Raw genomic sequence first — 18,593 nt, 5'->3', positions numbered from 1 at the left:
GGTGGGCCAATTAAGGCCCGCCCAGCGTGATGCGCACCCAGATGCACTGAGCGCACCCCGTGCAGGCCAGGGGTGGGGTTGTCTGAGTCGGGGTCTGCACTCTTTCACACATGCGTGCAAAATAATGCAGAAATCTCCCTGAGGCGCAGAGCTGCCTCAGGGAGATTAGTTTTAAACTCAAAAGAAATTATTAAAGGAAAAAAGATTTTTAAGACATGTCCCCTCATGTGAAACTGTCACATGAGCTGGGACATGTCTATTAATTTTATTAAAAATTTTTACAAGACTTTAAAAACCTTCATGAGACCTCATCCCGCCCGTGGATGAGGTTTGATGATAAACGCGAAGGCCGCCTGGGCTCTTCGCCTGCCCAACAACCTTAAAGTTGGACAGGCAGCTCAGTTAATTCTTTCAATTGATAGTTAACTGGCCTTAATGGGCCTTTGACAGTTCGGCGGGTACGCAGCCGACTCAGATGTGCACCCGCCAAACTGAAAATCTGAATGTCGCGCGGTGAAGTCGGGACACACGCCCCCGCTCGCCGAGCCAAACATTCTGCCCCATGAATCGATTGTCATAAAAAACCCATCCGGTTCACTAATGCCCTTTAGGGAAGGAAACCTAGTCTGGCCTTCTTGTGACTCCAGACCCACAGCAATGTGGTTGATTCTTAAATGCCTTCCGAAAAGGCCTAGCAAACCACTCAGTTAGCTCACCACCATCTTCTCAAAGGCAATTTGGGGTGGGCATAAATGCTGGCCTAGCCAGCGAGGCCCATGTCCTGTGAACAAATGAATAATAAGAAAAATCTCTTCCATCTTGTTGCTGCCCTGCACTTTGGCCATTGACCTTACGCCTAGGTTGCCCAGTTAGAACCAATACAGAGGTGAAGGGATCCCAAATTCCCCTCAGAAATTTTACAGTCCTCCCAAGCGACCCAAGCTCACAGTAGCTTGAACAGCAGTTGCGAAATCCTCTCGCAGATATTTCTGTCAAATGACACGGAGATTCATTTTGTTATTTAACTCAGTGCATTCGTTATTTTATTTTTAGAAATTGTTAATGAATTCATCTGGATTCACATACACATCAATTATTGAACTATATTGAGACAGATGCAGTAAATTTATTTATCGAGAGCAGGTTCTGCCCTGCAACGGCCACACAGGTTTATTGTTGTTGTTGTTTTAAATTTGCAACATTTCAGCTTTCGTGCACCTCCTCCCCTAAAGCTGCTGAGAGATAATTCCATGGACACCAGAAGCCCCTTCAGTGTTTCACTCTCAGTGTCCTTTCTCTGTGTGGGAGTCAGTAGAGAACATCCCGCTCCCACCTCCCAAGCCCAGGATACTGAGGCCAGTTGTAAGCGTCGCTGCCACTGCACCAACTGACACAGGGTGGAGTCTGGGGTCTTCTCGTCTTGTTAGCTCACGGGGTGGGGTGGGGGGGGTTTAGACAGCTGATCTGTTGAATCTTCAGTAGAGACCTTAAATATAAGTAAACCACAAACATGCAGCAACTTCCTCACAAACAACTCCTGTCGTTTGAACGCAAGCTTCAAGAGACATGGTGACTCGAGTCTGATCATCTCATTGTTTCCTGTGAAATGTCTGGAGCAGTTTGAGACTTCAGGCTATGCTATGAAGAGTCAGAAGATGAAACGTTATTTCTGTTTAACAAATAAAAATGGAGCTGGTGAGATGGGCTTCAGCTGCTTTCCTTTGGTGCTGAAGCTAAAATTGGCTGCAAGTCACCCTTGGTCTTTTGCCTTCTACCTTGGTCAGGCTGAAGCTTCAAGAATGGTGTCACTCTGGTTAGACTGGTAACACGATGGTCATGTTCAATGAGAGTACAATGCTGGGATTTGCTGTGGATTCTGACACTGAAATGTAGACTGGTAATTAATCAAGGGGGGCATGGGGGAGAGGCAACAGATCAGAGGGTATTGCAGATCATTGCCTACTCACTGTTCAGGGTGCACAGATCTTCAATTGCATTTTATACATTACTCCAAATCAGCAAGCAGATAACCTCACAGCTAGTTCTACCATCAAGCTCAGGTATGCAGACATATCCTAGGTCCCAAAGGACATTTTAAATATATTGATTTGTAGAACATTCCTTATAAGAATATATTACACTCCCTTGACAGCTGAAATATACATGTATTTACAAGATGCTCTGCAACGTGTCACCCGAACGTTCATTGAAATATAAATTAAAAAAATGCTTTAAAAATGTAACGGAGATAAGTCTGATGTGGCTATGGGTTTGACGGGAAAACTCAGGGGTCTATCCGGAAGGCCAGCAGCTTTTCTGAGTGCATGTTGTTCAAAGTGCGGAGGTCTGGCAGTTTCAAGAGCAGTTTGGTGAAGCGAGAGGCCTCGTTGGGATAATTCTTCATAATCAGCGCTCTCAGGACCCGGATTAGTGTCTCTTGGAGCTGCTCTACCGAGTTGACGTTCTCGATTCCGGAACGATCTGAAAGCAGAAAGAGAATCGGGGGGGTGGTAAAGTCGAAGCAAACAGCATTTTAAAGCCGTCGGTTTGAAAAACGATTGGTGAAGGGGTGAGTTCGCTCTGCACCCCCCAAACTGACAGAAAACTCTATTTTTTTTTAAAGAGTCTCCTTCCCCTCCCGAGACTGGGTGAGGAAGTGGAGCCCAGCAATCCAATCCTGTCCTCACCCGAGAACCCATGGTCATTCAGAAAAATAACACAATGGCCGGAATGTTCCAGCCTCCGCTGTGGGGGGTTCCCCCGCGGTGAGGCCGGCGAGCCATTGAAATCTCCGTTCACGTCAGCGGGACCGGAAGATTCCGCCCGCCAGTGTGAGCCGCTGGAAAATTCTGGCCACTGAGATGAATTTTCAAGTCCCACCAGTATTCCGACACCACTCCCGGCACTGGCCAGATTCACCAGGGCAGAGAGATGGCAGCAGCATCAATTCAGGTGGCTGAGGAGAGTGTTGAGATTTTCATGGGGTTGCAGAGGCTCACACGCAACCCAGAGCAGACCCAGCCTGGGGGGTTTGGGGGGGGGGGGGGGGGGTGGCGTTGAGTGTGAGGCTGGTACACAGCGGGGAGCCAGTCAAGGTCACCCCACAGGCCCATGGAAGGGTGAACGGTACAGAGAGGGTCTCCGCCATTGCCAAAAAAAAAGTGCCCTTGGCCTGGTGGAGGTGGCAAGGGGAGTAGTCAGGAAGGAATCGGGCAATGCAGGGGGAAGCCACCACCCTCCTGGCATGGCGGGGCCAGAAGATCAAGGGGCAAGGTCGCCATGGACAACTGGGCTGCCAGCTGACTTCAAGGCAGGCAGCCAGGCCTCTGGCGTTGCTGAGGCACTATTCAAATCAGGTGCTCTGCAATCTCTCACCCTGCAGGGCGAGTATTCAAACCACAGCCACAGCAATGGCTGCTGTATTGAGTTTAAATTAGGCCTGCGCTCTAGTTGACCCACCTCCATTCCCATCTCCGCAGCCATTAATTAACCACCAAACCGAGCTCCACATCAATTAACTGGTTGCCCCTGTGAAACTGGGGCCTCATTTTTGTTTCCCCACCCCACCTTGTTGGGGGGAGGGGGGTGCTGAGGGAGAGTGGGAGGAGGGGCTCAGGAGAATGCAGCCCAATGGGTCAATAAATTCTGGTAATTAGTCAATATGCTCTGTGTTAGGACTAGCTGACAGGAACATGGGGCTGCTGATCTTCGTGGCAAAGTGAGCAAGTTATGGAGTGTTAAACCTGCCAACAACAGTCATGTTTTCTACATTTTATGGGTTCAGCTGTACACCAGACATCAGGGAATTTCCCCATCAAGTTGTTGTTCCCAGACATACTGGCAAAGTTACTGCTGGCACGGAACTAGGTGGCAAAACATCAGTACAGGGCTTGTCTGCAGGCCCAAGGGGGTTAAGCACACCCACGGTGTACAATATTTAACATTTAGTCTGCATAGATCTCAGCTGGGGCACCAGGGGAGCCATTATAATTGACTTCAGGGCCCATGCTACAAGTGGCACAAAATCAGCCAAGATTCACGATTGGCTACTTTCGTCCTTGGAACGAGAACCTCAACCCGCCCCTCGTGTGCCTGGCCCCAATCCTTACCTGCAGACACAAGGACAACAGCGGTGAACAGACCCAACTCTTCCTCACTGAGGTGCAAGGAGCTCAGTTTCTCACTGAAGTCGAACATGGAGTTGAGCAGGTCTCCCATCCTCATGCCCCGCAGCTCTTCAATGGAGTACGTGGTTCCACTGATAAAAGTGACAGTCTGCTCCTTCATGTTGAACAGCGATGCAAACCTCACCATCAGGACCTGCCAAACAAACAGGTCAAAGTGGTCATACATAAATGCTTTTCAGAAGTGGGGTTTTCCTGCAGGAGATGTGCACTGCAAATATACAAATATACACTGCTCTTGGTGAAAAAACACAATTTGTCTTCTCGATGATTCAGCATGTCAGCAAGTTATTTTGTGTATGAGAAATTGCTTCTGACTCATTTACATCAAAATGTGTTCTTAGTTAACATTTATTTTGTTCCTTGCTTTAACTATTTTGTCGTCAATCTCTTATGTCTCAACATCCATTGTTTCCCATTGATGAATGTGGGTAGGAGGCAACACTCAGGTTTTCACTCACTCCTTTACTCTCCTTCCCCATGGGAATCTTCCTTGGCTGCTTCCTGGAAACTCACCAAGTGAGGACTGGTGGTCAGGGTCCTGTGCCCTGCAGCCTGTGTATTAACACAAGAGATGGGAGCAGAAGTAGACCATATGGTCCATCGAGCCTGCTCCGCCATTCAATACAATCATGGCTGACCTTGGGCTTCACTCCATTTTGCCACCTGCTCCCCATATCCCTCGATTCCTTGAGACACCAAAAATCTATCTCAGCCTTAAACGTATTCAGTGATGAAGTATCCACATTAGAGAATTCCAAAGATTCACAACTCTGAATGCAGTAACTTCTCCTCGTCTCAATCCTAAATCTTATTCTGAGACTGTGCCCCCGTGTTCTAGATTCCACAACCAGCAGCAACAATCTCTCAGTGTCTACCCTATCAAGCCCCTTCGGAACCTTGCATGTTTCAATAACATCACCTCTCACTCTTCTAAACTCCAGAGAACATAGGCCCAACTTAATAAGCTGGGGCACCAGGCCACACATGGACTGAGTTACCATGGCAACACTTCTTTGTAGCTGTTGCAACACAGGCCCCAGTGATATCCAATTCAGCACCCAAGCCCTGGCCGTACAGTATACCAACGTCTCATTGACACTGTGCAAGCCCGATACAAGTGTCGGCAACACAGATTCAGAATGATTCCAAACCCACAGCGGTTTGGACAGTCATTCTACCCAAAAGAACGGATTAAATTAAAATTCCAACTCAAGTGCTGAATGGAGTCAAAAACTGACCCTGCTAAATTTCTGCTATTCAATTTACTCCACCCGAGAGTACAGACACTTAATCATGTAATAGGTTGATTAAGTTAATTAATTTTTGTTATCCCAAGTTTATAAATGAACTTTTGCTCCGGTTTTGGAATTAACCTAACTTCTGGTATTGAACTTTTCACAATTATGAATTGCATTTGCCTTTAATCCCATGACTTACCTCAAAAGTGCCAGCTTTCAGTAGAATGACCTGGTCGTGCTGGGACAGGTCCTTGAAACCTGGAATAAGTTTTGCAAACTCGACTACTTCTTTGACAGCCGGTGTGAAACTCAAGGAAAAATCCTCCCAGATCTGTTGTACTGATCGATTGCCTTCTACATGTGGCCGTATGTTCATTGGGCAGGCCTGCAGAGAGAGAGGGAAAAAACGAATGTGACATTTAATTAATCTCTTCCTTTTTCGATCACTGGGGGCTCACTTCTTTGAATGCTCGCTCAACCTCTAATGGCAAGACATTGACCAACAAACAGCAACACTGCTGTCTAGCTAAGAGAAGCTTACAACGAAGTGAGCAGGACCATGAGCGTTGTGTTCTGTTTCTCAGTGCTGGGATACTCTTCCTCCAAGCTCTTTGCCTATTAGTTGGCTAGTTGACAGCACAAAGCTACTGGGAGCATTGGTCACCAATGGGAATCTGCTTGGAGCGTTCAGAAAAGCAAAGCAAGCCCTGTGAGTGCTCTACCACTGATCTGATGCAAACACCCTCCAGGGGCAAGTTAGTTCATTCAAGAATGATTAGTAAAATGGAGGTTGTTCTCTGTAGCACCCCTTGCAGTTCCTTGCAAGGATTCTTCTTTGACTGGGCAGCATAGAGAAACAGCACATTCCAGAAGATTTAAATAACAGAGGAATGACATTCAAACATCCTTGCAATTTACTTTACACTTTAGTGTCAATGTTTATATGATTATGCTAAAATCTCTTATATAAAAGCTCTTTTTTTCTCCCAAACCACCTTTTTGCTTCAGAAAATCGATGTTCTACCTGACAAGTGTTCATCAAAGTTTAAGAGGGCAATTGCTGAGACATACTGTATCCAATCATTTGTAACAAAAGCACTGAATTGCCATTTATAAAGACTTTGTATTTTCCTCATACTGGGCCAATAAGAATAAAATGAAATTATGTGAATAAGCTAAAAATTACATTAAAATAATTATAGAACAAATTGAAATTATTTTACAGGAAATAATTTAAAGGGCGGGGGGGGGTTGCAGAGGAAGAAATAAGATGTAATATCGAAACAAGGCTTCACAAAATGGATGTGAAGCCCTCTCCTGACAACATCAGGCTCCTTCTTAAACTCATCATACAGTATAAACATAATTGTTTAGGTTTTTTTTAAGCAGAATAGGAGCACAGGATTTTGGTCCTTTAAGAGGAAAGATAACTGAAGGAGGCAATATCAAATGGTTCATTAGAAAAATAGATGTATTTTGGTGAAGGATTAATGGATAAGGCGCAAATGTAAATCGGGAAGTAGATAACATCAATCTATGAAAGAAGGGGGGCTTGTGGGATTATTTATTTTTGAAACTCCATAAGAAATTTCAAGACCAGCTTTATAGAAGTATTCCTGTTTATATTATCATTGTTAAACCAAACATCCCCAAGATTTATGTTTTGTTTTAGTATACATGATGAGGTCTCCATGGAGATCTCAAGTTTGCATTGGATGCAAGTACTTTGTTTATTAGTATTTCATTGAAAAACCATTTATTATCTACAAACATATTTAACGGGGCTTCTGCTCAGAGAAATCTGTTCAAATGCCCACCATGTTTCACAAAATCACACATAAGTTGGGCAATATCATACCAGAATGACGCTGTTTGTTCCTTTCCATGGGCAGGTCCTCCCATTGTCAGTCTCTATCTCGCCATTGGCACTGTACGAGTTCCTAGTGTGTAATTTGTGTCCATTGGTCTGATTTTGGTAGTGTCCACTGATGTGTCCATTAGTGTGTCCGTTTGAGAAGGAAGGTGGATAACACATGTTCTTCAGTCCACTGTTACTGGTTTTGTGGAAGATGTTGTTCTCCTGATGATAGATGGTGTTCATTCCATTGATGTGGTACCCATTCAGGCAGCAATTGGCATTGTGGTTCATCAACTCGATGTTGTGTCGGCAGGCTGCAGTCGTTTGCTTTAACTTGTCATGGGCATAGGTAAAGGTCTCTTTGTGTGCCCTGGAAATGGAGTAGATGACTTCTTCCATGGAGGCTTCAGTGCTGGGACAGTATAACTGCTGTGAGCTGTGTTGCTGCTGGGGATGGAGGCTGGGGGAAGACTGCTCCTGCTGTGGTGGTTGCACAGGAGCTGCCAGAGGAGGCTGGTGTTGCCAGTTTTGCTGCTGGGGCTGGATTTCATTCTGTAGCTCTCCATTCAGCTGGTTGTTCACCATATTATTCATGGCACTTTGCATTTCTGCCAACATTCGCTGCTTCTCTCGCTTTGGAATGCGCCCAAAACGCACCGCTATAAGAAAAAGGTAACATGTTACCCTTAATTCAACTTGTTTCCTGTTCAAAACACATGGCACATTTAAGCCATCCCAACACCACACGACACACAGATATTCATCCAGTCCATTAGATGGGACACTAGATACAATCAAGCGGTGAACTGCACTGCCTGAAAGGAGTCAATAAGAATAATTGCTATCAGCTTTGCTTGAGACCATCATAGGGTATTCTCAACGTGCTTCTCAACATGGAGGCAAAAAGTGCAGGTAAGCAATTGTAATGGAAAGGCAATCATACTATTAAAAAGTTATATTTGCAAATCAAATGTTTGGCTACTCTCGTCAAGGTATTGCTTTCTCACCACTCATCCTTCAGCTCCATTAAAGGGGAAACAGGAGGAAGAAAAAATGACTCACCATCTCTGGACATGCCAACAGCAAGACACTTCTTAAAGCGGCATTGCTGACAACGATTCCTGTTGATTCGCATGATGGTGCAGTTCTCGTTCTTGAGGCACTTCTTGTATTGGATGTTCTGCTGAATGCTCCTCCTGAAGAAGCCCTGCAACGAGGTAAAATACTGTGTGAGACAGCATCAACAAAGATGACACATTTATCTGACTAGGCAACAAATACAGACGCTACTTTTAGTAAGAAACCTTGGTGAAGGGCCAATGCCCAAATTGCAGGACGCCAACAAGGTTTGCAAGAGCAAGGGGGAAGACAAATCAATCCAAGAAGCTCTGGTTAAGTGGCAGCACACCTGGGTTTTAAAGACAATGAAAGCATCACAGCAGTCACTAGACTAGAGGGTCAGGCTAATGCTCTTGGGTCATGGGTTCATGTCTCACCACAACAATTGGTAGAATCTGAATTCAATTAATAAATCTGGAATGTAAAGCTAGTCTCAGTAATGGTGACCATGACAACCATCATCAATTGTTGTAAATAGCTACCTGGTTCACTAACACCTACATCCCATGCAAAAAAAAAACCAGGCTATTCACTTGTATCCCATTTCCCTATCACCTCTATGCTTGCTGACCTACATAGACTCTCGGTCAAACAACGTCTTGATTTTAAAATTCAAATCCTTCCATGATCTCAACCCTCCCTATCTCTGTAACCTTCAGCCTCCAGTCCCACAACCCTCTGAGATATATGCACTCCTCTAATTCTAGCATCTGAGCATCCCCAGTTTTGATCGCTCTATTATTGGTGACCATGTCTTCAGCTGTCTAGGGCTAGGCCATATGCTCTGGAATTTCCTCCCTACGCCTCTCCGACTCCTCCTCTAAGACACTCCTAAAAACCTTACCCCTTTGACCAAGCTTTTGGCCATTTTACCTAATATCTCCTTATGTGGCTCAGTGTCTAACTTTGTTTTATAATGCTCCTGTGAAGCACCTAGGAATGTTTTATTATGTTAAAGGTGCTATATAAATACAAGTTATTGCTGTCACGTGAGGAATCACACAAGAGTGACCAATCCTGTCCTCGCCTTACTTCTCCACGTGAATACTTTTCAGTAGTGTTCTGTGGATCACGAGTAGGAATGGGAACTCCGGCAACTTCACTCTTTCTTTGTCTGAGGGACCATGAAACCAATAGCAATGTCCTACCCCAGCTGAGGTCAAATTAAAGCTATAAATTTATTTGAATGGCAGAGTAATGTCTCACATAGTATCTTTGCTAACTAAGCCATTAGAAAGCATATTGTGTTCACGTGTATCCACAGGCCGTGTCTGTGCATATGCATGCATTTACATTAGTTGCACATGTGGATGTGGTCTTCTCCTATACAAGTGGGTGTAACTTACCTTGCAACCTTCACAGGCATGCACTCCATAGTGGAAACCAGAGGCTACATCCCCACACACTTTACACAGCAGAATCATTCCACTGATTTCTAGATGAAGGGGGACAAATAGAAATGATGAGAGGTTTCATCAAAACGTAAACAGCTTATTACATATTCATCTTTAGAGAACTGTCAATTGCCAATGTCTTTAGTATCGGCTTTAAGCAGTGTCAATAAGAGAACATGAGCCCGCAATGAAGATGTGACTTCACTGTCCTGGCACAATATGGAACTTGGCCAGATGGGCCAAGAGTGAGGGCCAGGTTTGAGTCCTTAGTCTGTGTTAACTGATCTGGTGGACTGGCTGTAGGGTTATTACAATTAGTCACAATGACTCCTAGATTAAGGAAACCAGAATTTTCTTTTCCTGATTGCTACCCAGTGACCTCTACTGGAAAATGCATGAGCAGGACGCAGTTCCCACCCCTCCACGATCAACTGGCTTGCCAAACCTTGCATTCTAGGCTTATATACTTAAAAATGAAATCTTGGGCAAGGTACAGAATGAGACCAGCAACATTGGAAGAGTGCCCAGCATAAATCAGCATCTGCTGGTGAGATGGGAATGTAATTGAGGGTAAGAAAGAGAAGATTTCCCTGGTAAATAATCAGCCATTCTACCTTTGAGTCCACACATCACCGTCAGATAATGGAAATGAATTAATATTGATTCAAGAAACGGTCATTAATACTGGCTGCTTCAGCTTCAGTTAACTTAATAACATAATAAGTTATGCATATTAATTCGTCTCTCCTGATAGGGAGATGGGCTTCCAAACTAAATTACTCATCCTACAGATGTTTGGAAGATAATTTTCCAAATTGTCAAGAGTTGGAAATCCAACACCATCATCAAGTCTCCCAGCTGACCCTTGGGATCCTGTCTACAGTGAATCATTCTGGATAGATCCTATTGTGTTAAACAAGGAGCAGCACGCTCTACCCCTGCCCTAGGCATTCCTTTCCAGTAGGAAGACACAAGATGGTGGATCTCCAACAAGTCATCTCCTGACCCTGGACACATTTTGGAAATTCTTCTCTGAGACTAGAGAAATTTAGAAATTATTGCTTTCCAAAGAATATTTTAAAATTCTATTTCAGAAGATGTATTGGGAGAGGCAAAGTGTTCATAATGAAGTAATTCAGCCTTCAGTTCCTCTCCTTGATAAACCTGAGTTTATTTTTAAACAATTTGCATTATAAACCAAACAATAGCTTACAATTGTACAACACCCTTCATGACAAAGATTATCTCAGAGCACTTTATCAGACTGAGAAGTGGAGCTTGTGCAGCAGACAGGACAGATAAAAGGGAAACTGAAAGCACAACTCAAGAGGTAGGCTTCTTTTGGAGATAAGGGTTTGGGAGAACTTTAAAAAGCATTTGGGCCTCCAAAATATATTATTCCTTAATTATTGTCTGGTCAAATTAAGAGTTACTTTTTATTGAGGGAAAAACAGGGGCCATTCCGCTCAATTACGCCAAACAGAAGGAAGAAAAAGACACTGGGATTACTTACTGGTGATTCCAGAGCTACTCTTTGTGGTGGAAATGGCGTTTCCATCATCTGTGGAAAGCTTCAGGTTGCTGAAGGGCCCAGTGGTTGGACAATCCTCTCCGGATCCTGACGAGTTACTTCTGTAGTGTTTGCCGTCCTGGGAGCCAGAGCTGTTGGGTGACGGTGGTAAAGGGGAACATGACTGGGACACAGACTGGAAACTACTATTGGAGTTATCACTGTACAGCAGTACTGGACTCGAAGAGGTACTGTTTGGTCCAATATAGGTGATCACTCCACCTGTAACAGGGGAATAGGAAGATAAAAATGCAGTTCATGGAGTTAAGAGTTTTTAAAACACGACAGTACTTCCCCAATGGCTCAACTCTAATAGGTTAGAGAAAAGAAAATCTGCCATATTTCATATGCTGGCCATCAAATAAGGATGGTATCAGGCTCATCTGTGATGCCTCCACTGACTGAATAGCCTTCTACCACACAGGGTACAGGCTCACACAAGTTTACACTTAGTGCTCCTGTAGTTTGGTTCACAAGAATCCACATTAACCATGCTTACACTATTAAAGCTGCCTCCCTTAACACCATTAAAGTATCTTTGTAGGTCCATGAAACTGGCTGTATAAGGGCAGAGAGCCAGCGAACAGATGCTGATGTTCCGGGACCTGAACTTCAGAAGCACTAAAAAACATTAAAGCACCAAATCACAGCCAATGTGGGCAAGAGATCACAGAATTCCCCACGTCTGGGGAACTATACCCCACTGAAGAGTCAACACCCCCAGGGGAAGGGAGAAGAACAAAAGTAGGCCAAAAGAAAATTGGAAATCACAACAGACTTCCATTCATTGAAGAAAGGGCAGGAACACTGAAACTTGCCCCCAGGAAAAACAGCACAGAACAAGAATTCACATGAATACTCCCTTCATTGAATGGGAGTGTATTGGCAATCAAATCAACTGTGGTGTCAAGTTTACAGCTTTTGTTTTTAAGTCAACCCAACGAAAAAGCACCGAACTGAACTATCAGAATGTCCTTGTTACAGTCATCTCTGTCTAAACAGCGTCCTGTTATTATTCTGTCTAAACTGAAGAAAAATAAAATCAGTATTGACTCAGATATACTGCAGATACTGGAAATCAGAAAACAAAAACAGGAAAAGCTGCAATTATTTAACAGGTCAAGTAAAATCTGAGAAACAGAAATCAGTAAATTAACGTTTCAGACCTGACTTGTTAGTCCGCAGGTGCTGCCTAGCCTGCCTGGTGTTTTCTGTTGACTGGTGGGGTTTTAGGCACCCTCCCCCCACTCCCCCATGTACCATTGTAGGATTCTGCTGATCTCTGTCATTATTGCAACATTCCAGCCTGAATCACAATATTATCACTCAGGAACCCTGTGACTGAGCTGGAGTTTTATTATGCTTGGCAGTGCCAAGGCTTACATGTTTACAGTTTCACCATTGGGACTGCTGCCAACTGTTTGAGGCTCATTTGCCTCAAAACAAAAAAGTGCAGCAAAACACTTTATAGGACACACCATAAAACTGGGTTTGGCTGCAAACGTGGGTATCTGAGGTTTGTGCAAAACTCAATGCATCTGCTGCTAAAAATCTCATCCAATGCCTTTGTTACCTCCAAGATCCAACTATTCCAATGACCTCCGACCGTGCACCCTCCCCAAACCTGAACTTATCCAAACTCTGCTGCCTACATTCCAACTCTCACCAAATCCCCTTCATCCATCATACCTGTGCTCTGTGACCTACATTGGTTCCCTGTCTGGCAACGCCTCAATTTTAAAATTTGCATTGTTGCTTTCATATCCGTCAACAGTCTCGCCCCCTTGCTACATCCATAACCTCCTCCAGCCCTACATTTTTTGATTCTAACCGCATTGACGACTGTGCCGTAAGCTGCCTAAGCCCTTAAGCTCTGGAATTCCCTTCCTAAACCACCTCTCAGTAGCTCTTTCCTCCTTTAAGGCACTCCTTAAAACCTACCTCTTTGACTAAGCTTTTGGTCATCTGACCTTAAATGTGGCTCGCTGCCAAATTTTGTTTAATAACTATTTTACTACATTTATATTGTGCCTTTAATGTAAATTGTTGCTTTTATGGGGTTGACTGTTCTGTTGGGTAGGTGGTGGTGGTGCAGTGGTAATGTCACTGGTTTAGTAATCCAACAAGGCCCAGGCAAATGCTCTGGGGGGGTATGGGTTCAAATCCCACCATAGTAGCTGGTGGAACTTAAATTCAATTAATAAATCTGGGATTGAAAGCTAGTATTGATGACCATGAAACTATCAATTGTCATAAAAACCTTTTTGGAAGGAAATCTGCCATCCTTACCTGGTCTGGCCTACAATGTGACTCCAGGTTGACTCTTAACTGACCTTTTGAGATGGCCTGGCAAGCCACTCAGTTCAAGGGCAAATTATGGATGAGTGATGCCCACATCCGATGAAAGAATTTTTAAAAACTATCTTTTCTTTTTACATGGTCATGTAATGGTCATCAAAAGAGTTCAGTATTCAGGGACCTTAATAGTAAAAAGAAATGCCTCCTGTTGTGTTTTGAGGTGAATGGGGAGATTCACACTGGTATGAACAGATTTGTATCCATAGCTTCCCATATGCCAATATCACAGCTGCATCGCACCTTAAAACAGGTTAAATTGGCTACAGCTTTGAACCAAGAGCCAGGGTAAATAGATCAGACAATTGGCCACCACCCTGAGTAAAACCCCACCCAAACCACCCTGCACCAGTCAGAAAATGGCCTGTGGAAATCACCATTTTACCTTTGACTAAACCCATTCCAGATTAACTGAATTCAAACCTTTGAGCGCCATATTGTCCAGAGAAATGACTTTGGACAATATCAATCCCATTCCTACTGAGTTAGGGCCATAGCACAAAAGTGTGCATTACACTGATTGATCAACAGCACTCAAAGGCTATGAGAACAGCTAGTCAGAGTCATAGAGTCATAGAGTTATGCAGCACAGAAACAGGCCCTTTGGCCCATCGTGTCCATGCCAGCCATCAAGCACCTATCTATTCTAATCCCATTTTCCAGCGCTTGGCTCCTAGCCCCAAATGCTATGGCATTTCAAGTGCTCATCTAAATAGTTCTTAAATGTTGTGAGGGTTCCTGCCTCTACCACCGCCTCGGGCAGTGCGTTCCAGATTCCAACCACCCTCTGGGTGAAAAGATTCTTCATGTTTTCAATATCATTAATGTTATGAGGAACAGTGAGGACAGCTGTTCTTCCTCTGCTGCTATAGGTGCTAATCCTGTGCTGAATTATGGTTCCATGGGTGCAAACAGCCCTCTGCTACCTTGTCTACATAGTCAAAGGTGAGCTAAAATAGGAGTGTCAGTCAGCTATTTGACCACAAGGGGCATCACAGTCATGGCCAAGCCCATTTTAAACCAATATCATTCCTGCCAGTGGGAGTCACTGCATAAGAACGCTTTTCTTCCTCTGAAGTCAACTGCTCCTCAAAAGCACTCCAGTTGTTGCTTTTACACCTTATTGTAATCTGTATTTCACCCCACATGGCAATCCATAATGCAGCAACAGGGTGTTAACAGGGTGAAACTATTCGATTCCTGACACTGGTATCTCTCGTCCTCAATGGCACAAAATCCACCCCAAAGTTGATTGACAGAAAAGTAATGGAAAATGCTTACAAATTGGGGGCGGGGGGTGGGGGGGATGAGGCTGTGGGAAATCGGGGCACCCAATGTAATGTCAGTCTTCCTAACGTTTTGGATCGCCTATTAATAATTAAATGTTATGCCCCCACCACCAAACCTGGGGTGGGGGGGGTGGGGAGAGAGGGGGGTGGGGGGGGTGTTGATGTGCAAATCAAGTGACACGGTCCAGGGCTGCAGGGCTGCAGCAAACTGCTGTAACCCAAATTTAGCCCCTGTGTTTATTTCACTTCAGTTCCCAGTTCTCAGCCCAGCCGGACGCGCTGGAGAAGCGAAGCAAAACATCAGACGGCGCTTCCCAACACCCAGTGAATGAAGGTTATTCCTGAGGCCTGGATATTAATAGAATTTGGTGGGGGTTGAGTCACGGGCTGATCCACGTGTTGGCCGCAACTCGCGTGTCCCGGCAACGGGACCACCCCGCCTGCAGAATGCACGTGTTTGGGCGAATGGAGAGAGGGAGGGAGGGAGGGAGAGAGGGAGGGAGGGAGGGGAGGGCAATAGAGCTGGGTCACCTCCCCCTTTGACAGATGTTGCTAAAACAGCCATCACGTGTACTCTTCCAGGAAATGTACGTGGGTGTGATTTCAAACTGGAGGGAGGGAGGGAGAGTCTCTGAATTCCCCCCCCCCCCTCCACATCTAAACTCCCCAACAAGACAAGACATCCTCCCCGGAGCAGGAACAAAAACATCCTTTAAGTAGCCAGATTAGGGGATGACTGAGTGTAAACCCAGAGCAGAGTGGAAGCTCCCTCCCTCTCTCTCTCCCTCTCTTGACCTAGATTCTTTTTTTGACTCCGCTGCTGTTTCAGAATCTGCCGCCCGACATATCGAGTCCCCCCCCCCCCACACACACCCCCCCGCCCAACAACCGCGGGGCGTAGACACACATTCCAACCGGGGGAAGGTTAAGAGCCTGAAACGCCGAGCGCTGGAAATAACACTGGCAAAGCACATTCCCCGCCTCCTGACCTGGATTGTTGCTGCATCACAGGCTGTCCCCCCCACCTCCCCTCCCCTCCTCTCCAGCAAAACACGTTCCCTGACAATGCGGTTAACTATCCAGGCGCCGGGCTCACAAACATCTTCCTTGTGCTTTAAAAAATACGTGGGTCGAGCCGAGGTGCAGTGCGGCGCAATAAGACCACATTCCGCCTCCAGCCAGGCTCAGGCTCAGAGCAACACCTCCCATCGCATTGGATTGTAATGTAATGAAATCCCACAAAACACAAAGTGATTTTTTTTTAAATAATTTAAACATTTGAATAATTAAGATTGAAGTTTTCTTTTTCTCCACTGGAATTTTGCCTTATTCTTTCCCCCCCACCCACCACCAAAAAAAAAAGTCTTTTAAGAAATGACAGTGCCTGTTTCTCCAATGAAACTGATCCAAAGCCGAAACTGTTCAAAGTGGTGTTAGGTAGCAGATCAGATAACACCTTTTTGCACACCTGGTGGACAGCAAGTTCAGACTGGGAGGGGAGGGGGTGACGCATTGAGTCAATGGAGTCTTGCTTGTTTTCGGAGAGTAAGGAAATATGAATATTGTAAAGTATATAAATATATTTTTAAAAGTTATAAAATATTACCTAACCCAATGGGCTTGGTAAATAAATTCCACTTAAGCCTGATTTTTTTTTTCTAGCAACGAGCAAGCTAATTGAAAATTTGATTTCCATGAATGCCCTGAACTAATTTGTCAAGATCTCTGCAAAGCTGTGGAGAAAATAAGTTTTAATTTACTTCCTGTGTTCCGCAAGTTTAAAAGCGTGTCAATTTAATCAAATTCCACAATGTGAACCCCAAATGCAATGGATTACTTTCTTTGACCTTATTTTTTTTCAAGGTATCTAATAGTTTAATGAAAATTCATGCCCTGCTCCATATGTTCAATACTTCTCAATTGCTGCACTAGCAGGAATAAATGGATCACAAACCTCAGAGATACACTCAGAGCAATGCATCTTTTCAGAGAGTGAAGCGAACATCTCTGTGTCCCCTTCTCTTTAGTTGGACATTACGTCAGTATCTGGTCAGACTTATGAGATCTCTCCCCATTCTATGTATAATTGTGATTGAATGGGCGGGAAGAGGAGGAGCACATACACAAGGTGCACATGGCTAGGGAGCAACGTCCATGTGAGTTTCTGCAAAATAACTTGCACCTCACTCAGACTGTGACCTACTTTATGGGACTTGGGAAAATCAACAAGGGAAAAACAGGACTCCCTACAGTCACATCCCAGTAACACTGGCAGCGAGCTGTCACGGTCCTAAAAACACAGCATCAATTACATTGCACAGTTCAAAATAAGGAAGAAACAGGATCAACCGTGGAGGAAAGACACTGCACTCCAATAATATCCCAGTAACACTAACACAGAAACGTCAGTCAAAAGAACACAAATTACTCTGCGAAGTATAAAATGTGAAGTCTCTATTAATAGCTGATCCCGCCGGCAAAATACAGTGTAGTTATCTCATAAATAAGTATACAGCCAACTGTTTAAGTAGCAGTTGTAATGCGAAAATTTGGAACAGATAATACTGATGTAGGCCAACACATCTCGTAACGTTTGTACGCAGATATCGAGGAACTGTAACCATAGAGACCACAGTTTAAATTACAGCAAATTGAAGATATTAATTCTCATCTGACCCAGTCATTTACTTATGCACAATCAGGTTATCTTATCGCGTTATACAGCAAGCCCCAGTTTAAAGGCGTGTTATTAAAACACATATATTGCAATTGCCTGTGTCAAAATGGTGCTTTGAAAATGCAATTATTTCCAATAGGTTTACCTCAGGGTTACTTCAGCAGCAAGTCAGGCAGGAGTTAAACGTCTTTGACACACACTTTAAAAGTAATGCTATGTACCTTGTTTAAAAAGGGTAGATTTTTCCATACCTGTATTGTTGGAATCCATAACTGTCTTCCTTCAGGATTTTTATTTCCTCCTACTGACAACAAACTATTTCTAACCGGCTTGCGAACTGCTGGACAATTTGCCAGCAGCGATTTGGTTTGTCTATTTGGCTGCTCGATCCTGCGTGTTGGGAAGGAGTTGTTGAGTTGCTGTTTTGAGCCAGGAGTTTCTGCTTGTCAGTGCAGTTTTTTTTTGCACAGTTCCTGCCGAAGGTGCTGAAATCCTGCTATAAGGGACAATCTCGCAGCCCAGTAGCAGTTAAGACAACCTCACTGGTTGGCTGGCCCTGTCAAATCTTCCCCTGACGGGGCAGGAAGAGGCAACCTCTCCCAAGTCGGTTCTGTGCAGAAATGCAATTTTTTTAAAAAAAAACTCTGCCCTGCAGCATGGGGAAGAGGGTCCCCTCCAACAGGGCAGCCAAGTGCCGGCTTCTACTGCAACAAATGTTCACTCGCACAACAGGAAGAGTTACTAACAGCGAGAGCCACACTGCGGTGAAGCAGGCCGAACAGCAGATGAGACAAGCCCTCTGATTGGTGGCAGTTATTGTTTCCAATACTTTGATTGAAACCCAAAGATCAGGCAGAGTACAGAGTGCTGTGATTGGCTAATCTTCAGCTTTCATCGAATAGTATG

General features: G+C 44.5%; 1 protein-coding gene across 2 annotated transcripts; it reads right to left on the bottom strand.

Moving 5' to 3' along the window:
• Positions 1-1,116: 1,116 nt before the first annotated feature.
• Positions 1,117-18,593, bottom strand: nr1d1 (nuclear receptor subfamily 1, group d, member 1). 2 transcript variants are annotated; one of them, XM_078529291.1, is made up of 8 exons: positions 17,939-18,593; positions 11,310-11,588; positions 9,749-9,837; positions 8,346-8,490; positions 7,284-7,942; positions 5,625-5,810; positions 4,110-4,320; positions 1,117-2,481 (listed from the first exon to the last, which is right to left on the bottom strand). In XM_078529291.1, exons 1-8 carry the CDS (start codon positions 17,955-17,957, stop codon positions 2,285-2,287), a joined length of 1,785 nt encoding a protein of 594 aa, XP_078385417.1. In that variant the 5' UTR covers positions 17,958-18,593; the 3' UTR covers positions 1,117-2,284. The 2 variants fall into 2 exon arrangements, with proteins under 2 accessions (XP_078385417.1, XP_078385416.1); XM_078529290.1 differs by lacking the exon at positions 17,939-18,593 and adding an exon at positions 12,533-12,678.

Source organism: Cetorhinus maximus, chromosome 25 (genome assembly GCF_964194155.1).
Source record: "Cetorhinus maximus chromosome 25, sCetMax3.hap1.1, whole genome shotgun sequence".
NCBI lineage: Eukaryota > Metazoa > Chordata > Chondrichthyes > Lamniformes > Cetorhinidae > Cetorhinus > Cetorhinus maximus.
Note: the sequence above shows the minus strand (reverse complement) of the source record. Positions and strands in the feature narration are given on the sequence as shown.